General features: G+C 40.6%; 1 protein-coding gene across 1 annotated transcript in view; it reads left to right on the top strand.

Moving 5' to 3' along the window:
• The window catches only part of LOC135377558 (dedicator of cytokinesis protein 1-like), a 37,923-nt gene continuing 31,759 nt past the window's right edge, over positions 1–6,164 (top strand). Inside the window, exons 1-10 of the mRNA XM_064610071.1 lie at positions 1–306; positions 761–844; positions 2,544–2,640; positions 2,834–2,930; positions 3,697–3,786; positions 3,914–3,969; positions 4,074–4,200; positions 4,783–4,928; positions 5,800–5,881; positions 5,958–6,021. Coding sequence (XP_064466141.1) covers positions 261–306; positions 761–844; positions 2,544–2,640; positions 2,834–2,930; positions 3,697–3,786; positions 3,914–3,969; positions 4,074–4,200; positions 4,783–4,928; positions 5,800–5,881; positions 5,958–6,021 — 889 coding nt within the window. The 5' untranslated portion in view covers positions 1–260. The remainder of the gene's footprint in view (positions 307–760; positions 845–2,543; positions 2,641–2,833; positions 2,931–3,696; positions 3,787–3,913; positions 3,970–4,073; positions 4,201–4,782; positions 4,929–5,799; positions 5,882–5,957; positions 6,022–6,164) is intronic.

Genomic DNA, 6,164 nt, shown 5'->3' with positions numbered 1-6,164 from the left:
TCTATTTTAGCACGTATGCTGAGCTGAGAGTATTTGTATGTGTTTCCGTTGTGCACAGCGTGACGCTTCAAATGTCTTCAACTTATCGCGCCACCTCAGCGACTGCATGAATGTTCCGTGCTAAAACGAAGCTTTTTATCCATCCGCCCGGGTCGGGTTGGTACCGAAGTTTTGTAGCAGTGGGTATACATGGAAACCAGATATGAATTTATTTGCGCTTGTGTGAGCTCCATAGGTGTATTAGGTTAACCTGAAGGACAATGACGAAGTGGGCTCCTGTTTCAGACAAAGATAAATATGGTGTCGGTAAGATTACTGATATGTTAAACTTTGTTTTGACCGAAACTTTCCTTCGGTGATGACTCGCTGTTGGGAAATGCGTAACGTTACATTTGTATGTGGACAAGCTAATCAGGTTCATGATCTTTCCTATTTAAAACGAGTGCGAGCATTGATTGAGGTTATGAGTTCGTTGTCGCGAGTTACGTGATTGATCCACATCCGGCAACAGGTAGTTCAGCTAACGATCAACATGGCTTATCGAGAGCACTCCTCTAAAAAAGCTGTTCTGATTGTTCATCATCATCGTATTATTTGCATGAGGTTACTGGTGCTAATCACTTAAATTGGTTACATGTACCAAACGCTTGACGAGTTCATTGTTTACTTCAGAGATTATCGGCGTTTCAAATTATAAGGGCGAAGTCATGTATTCAACAGTTTTGTAGCCAAATGCATTTTTTGTTTTCCTTGAATGTAGCGATCGCCAACTTTATACAAGACGGACCACACAGATTGCGGTTGAATGTGGGCGACGCTGTTTACATACATGAAGAGAATGAAGGTATTGTTTTCTTTCCGTTTACTTTTCGAATACAGTATACCTTGTGCCATGATATGTTTTCGCGCAGCCACACGTGAAAAAAATGTAGTGTACTTCTCACATTCGCTTTTGTTCGATGTTCTGTTTGAACTATTGTATACAGATTGTGAAAGGCACAAGCCAGGTAGATGTAAATACACAGCTTGATCCTTGACAGTTTCACACTTCACTTAGTTTCGTCAAAAGGTATGGCATGTAATGCAGACTTGGCGTTGAACTGAGCAACAAGTTTGTGTTATGGAAAACAAAATGCCTGCCTTTGTTTGACTAGTCTTTTGTTGCACTTACTTATGTTGATTATCTGAAATGATGTGCAACGGGTGCAGTGAGGGGCAGATTTTTACAGTTATTGTGGAATGTAGTCACGTCACCATGCCAGATCTCTGTAAGTGGCTGCAAACGTTGATAGGATTGTCTGTTGTAGCAGTTGCACAACTGTGTAGGCATGTCATAACGTGATAATCTATATTTAGGGCCTGAGTTTTTCGGCTTATATGCTTTTCTCGCATTTGGGGGTGAAATCGGGTGCTGTTTTTAAATCTATAAATTGGGGTGAAATCAGATGCTATTTCTAAATCTATAATTTGAAGTGAAATGGGATGGAATTGATACATTTTGATGTTATCGGGTTGGGCGAATTTGTGTTATTTCAATCCAGCAAGAGGCCCTCAGCTAGAGGTGCATACATTGGTCAAACATGCATTTCTCGTGAATTAGAGTCACGAGCGCTACAGGTTGTAACATCAAATGTGCCTTGCGTAGCTTATTGCTGCACTCATGTAATGTTTACATAATGCATGCATATAGATCGCTACTAAATGGTGTGTGTGATACCAACAGATGTCTACTGACACATTCCAAAGATGACAAAACTGAGTTAAATAATTAAAAAGCAAAGAAGAAAAGGTAACTGAAGCATGCCACATGCAGATGGTGACTGAACCATACTTGTATGGATAGCGATGCCGCGTCGCCATTTCATAGTCTCTTCTCGCACCTCGACGGAACACTTCAGCGAATAATCTGGAGGAATCAGGTTTAACCTGAAAAAGTTGGACCCTACCTATATTCCACATCTTATGGGGAATAAAATTACAAGAAATAATTTGTGTTACATGTGCTCTATAGTTTATTTAGCTTACTTCGCAACATATCACAGAAGACATTGTGTGAACTTTCTCACACCATATGCAATTGTACAAAACAGTGTCATTAATCCCAAGTTATCCTCCTCTGTCAAATGTTATGGCCGAGGAATATGTACATAAGTAATACAATACATACATACATAATAATAATAATAGTTGTGGGCGCAGTTGATGCACCACCACCCCGAACATTCTGCCCCCCCCCCCCACCCACTTTTTTCCGGAAAAAATCATGGCGGCACCTATGCTTGACAGATACTAATATGCAGAGTTCTACAAGAAAGTATGCCCTTGCTTCCCCGAAAAAGAAAAAAAAAAGGGAGGAGGGAGGCTCATGAATGGGCACTCCTTCTTGTCTGACATCAACTGTGTATTCCTGTGTGTGTCATCGCTCTTTGGAGCAACATTCTGATAGGGTTTTAACTTTCTCAACTTGAATATGCTAGACATGTTTACTATTTTATGGCATGCTGTCCTGTCACATTTGACATCACTTTCTGTTCATCTTGTAGATTGGTATTATGGCTGCTGTACCAACAGCAAAAGTAAGAAAGGGATTTTTCCGAAGTCCTATATTGCTGTCAAGGACTCCATCATTGACAAAACTGGGTGAGGATGCAACTTTCTTACTGGTCACTTTGGTCTTGTCATTATGTCATTTGTCTGTGATTGAACAAGAAAGTTTGCTTGCTGCTGCAGCAAAAAAAAAAAAAAAAAAAAGGCAGCAAGGGGTATCGATAATTAAAAATAACCTTTCTGCAGTTTGATCTGGCCACTTATTACTGGTTCACATGTTTTTCAGGCCGCATGAAGTGGTCATCCCCAAAGAACCACCGATTATTAAAGAGATCACATCAGTTCTTCGGGAATGGGGGCCGATCTGGAAGCAACTTTACCTTGTAAGTGCACACCATTCGGTCAGAATGGCTTCTATATTTTTAGGGTGGTAGAAAGGGTTACTTACATCACAACTCAAAAGATTTCTTTACCAAATAAGAAGTAGGCTTCAACATGTTGTAATTAGTGTAAACAAATGTTCAGCTATGTCATTTTCTGAAGCACTTAAACTGAAATTTTAGGCACTGTGTCTGTCAAAAGGCCTACTTTGGTAGGATTAAAATGTGAACATGTTGATTCATATTTAAAAGGCCTGGTGGAAATGTGAAACTAAGAGAATAGGATGGACAGAAGTGTTCTCTATTAAACTTCACACGTACAAACAGTTGCTTCCCTGTTGCGTTTTAAGATCTGCTTCGGAACCACCACCAATGTAATACCATGCAGTTATTCCTTCCTGAAGTGTTAGCTAATTTTTAGTTGCGTTTTTAGCTCTGATATAGAAGGCTCAGGTACAAGGAACAGATCTTTTGCTATGCTGCTTTCCATTTCTTCTTCTCTATCTTTTATTCATTTCTTTTATTGTATCAGCAGTGTTGAGCTCTAGTCTTCTATATGTTTATTTTATAGGGGATAGGGACAGTGGTGCCCTGATCTAACTTTCTAGAAATCTCACTCTCTGAACTGCTCAAAAGAACTTGCAATGCTTGAGGCATTTATTTGTGAAATGGCTAATCCTGACTTTTTGCAAAATGAGTTGTCATCCCATAGAATGGCATAGAATGTTATCCTAAATCATCATCCATCTTTTGCATTACTTCCGTGCAGACAAATCGAGTGGAGTTCGACTCTGTGAGGAACATGATGTACGAGCTTATGGACTCTCGAAGGAAGATTATGTCTGGGACACTTCCAGTTGTACGTAATGCTTTTATTTCTTTGCAGGATAAGTTATCGGGCATTTGAAGGCAGGTTTTTAAGAAAACCTCGATAATTCTAGAAAGCGGAATAACTTTTACTTACTTCTTACCGTTTTGTACTTCAGGATGAGCTCAGAGAATTGAAGCAGAAAGTTACAGCCAAGATTGAAATGGGCAATGCGTAAGTAGGAAGGAGTGTTACCCTTTCTTACATTGTATTTTTCTTAAATGTGGTCAGTTCTATTTTGAATTACTAATAATGTTAATCGCTGTCATCTATTGCAGCATACTTGACCTGGACCTCGTTGTACGAGACAGTAATGGAAACATCCTTAACCCGGATGTTACAAGTACAATCGACTTGTATAGGGCACATGTAGATGCCACGAAGCGAATCAAGCAGATGTCATCGGTGGGTAGCGATACTTAGTTACATTGTTGCTTTTAATTATTCAAGCAGGTGAAGAACAGAGGGCTGTAAACTGTCCAGTATTCGAGCCTTGGGCACGAGGGGTCATTGAGTCAACGAACACAACTCCTCCTCTTCAGACAATGTATTATGCATGGTTCTACAGGTTTTCCCGGCGATTTTAATCCAAGTGCCACCTAAATTAATCCATGCCCCATAAAGTTTGCATGGCACGTGGATTAATCTAGCTGGCACATGGATTAAAATCGCCGGGAAAACCTATAGTATTTGTCTCTGTATGGATCCCTCATTCTGAGGGGTCCATTAATGGGTTTCTGCTACCGACTCTCCTGCTTCTCTATGCTGTTATTTCTGAATGAAAATGGCATTTTCTTGAAAGTTTTCAGCGCTAGACTCGGGTATAAATGATTGCGTAATTCCTTCTCAGTGTGGAAAGAATTGAGAACAATCAAAAGTTGGCAGCTTGTTGCTTAGTGCAGCACTTGTTGGTGGATAACTTTTGCACATGTTTCTTAAATAGATTTTTTTCTTCTCTCTTCTCTCTGCAATGTGTTTGCCTTGTAGACACAGCTTGACATCACTTCTCACAAGTCATCCAGTCACTACTGTCACAACCTGTTTGTAGTGGTGAAGAATTTCGTGTGCCGAATTGGAGACGACGCAGATCTCCTTATGACGCTGTACGATGCAAAGGAGCAAAAATTGATCAGGTATGGCAAGATCGCTTGCCTGGAAGTGTTTGCATCCCATTTGATGTATTTATAATCATGCACAATGATCAGCACTGACAAGGGCATTTCAGGTGTAGGTGTATACGATCCACAAATGCTCGGCAAACATACAACAAAGTTTTACTCGCATTAAAGTAATGATGGGCTGTCATACAGAAACAGCATTTTGGTTTAAATACAAACACTGACATTGTCTGTTTAGCACATATGTGCTGAGCCCAACAGGTTTGTCCTCATATCTTTGGAGCAAAAAGTGTCACAAATCTGCTTTTTTAAAGACGTACATCAAAGTGAAAAACCGGGCATGTTGGTGTTGATCTTGCATGACGAACTAGCACTGGGATCGGGACAGAGAGAAGAGACGACCTAGCACCTCTCCTGTCATCTCTTCTCTCTGTCCCGTTCCCAGTGCTAGTTAGTCATTAAAGACATACTTTGCGTCTGATCAAGCAACACTTAAATGCTGTCGGTTCCCCGTAATGAGCTGGTACGTAGTTGAAATTTTGACGCACACATAGCTCAGCCTTTTAGTGTAGCAGTGCTCAGCCTTCTCTACCCACATCGATCGTGCACTGTGTCATTCTGTATGTCAGTGTCCCACTTTCGTGGTTTCGTAACAAGGGAGTTAGTCTTGTTCCAAATTCTTTCGAAAGGCTCAAGGAATTTGCCGTAAGTTCTCCATGAAGCAAATTATGTGGTAAAATGCTGGCAAAACGCTGCTGGTACTGCCTTTAAACAGGCAGGCGGCAGGAGCAAAAATAAGAGGACAAGCCAGTTAAATACCGACTGGTGTCAGCCTGTGTGCAACTTGCATAGGTAAGCACTAAAGCTTTTGTTTTTCTCCTCAAAGTGAAAGCTACTTTGTCCAGTGGGGAAAGTCTGGCCTCACAAAAGACTTAGACCAGCTGAATAACCTGAGGGTCCTGTTCACTGTGAGTACTAATTATGCCTTGTGGTCATCCTTTTGGTTTGACTAGATGTGCTTATTGTGACATCATTTTACCACAGGATTTGGGAAGTCGTGACCTTGCAAGGGAACGTGTTTACTTCATCTGCCAGATTATTCGCATTGGTAAATACCTTCAGCTTGTTGATCAATATGTGGTCTTTATTGTGCTAAATTCAGCGAATATACTGTTTCGAAGTGAATGAGAAGAAAATTCGACAAGCTAATTCTACCTTCCCACTATTTCTGTACCCTCCAGTTTTGTCATG

The sequence above is a fragment of the Ornithodoros turicata genome, chromosome 1 (assembly GCF_037126465.1).
Source record: "Ornithodoros turicata isolate Travis chromosome 1, ASM3712646v1, whole genome shotgun sequence".
Lineage (NCBI taxonomy): Eukaryota > Metazoa > Arthropoda > Arachnida > Ixodida > Argasidae > Ornithodoros > Ornithodoros turicata.
The sequence above is the reverse complement of the archived record's forward strand: the minus strand, read 5'-3'. Positions and strand labels throughout refer to the sequence as shown.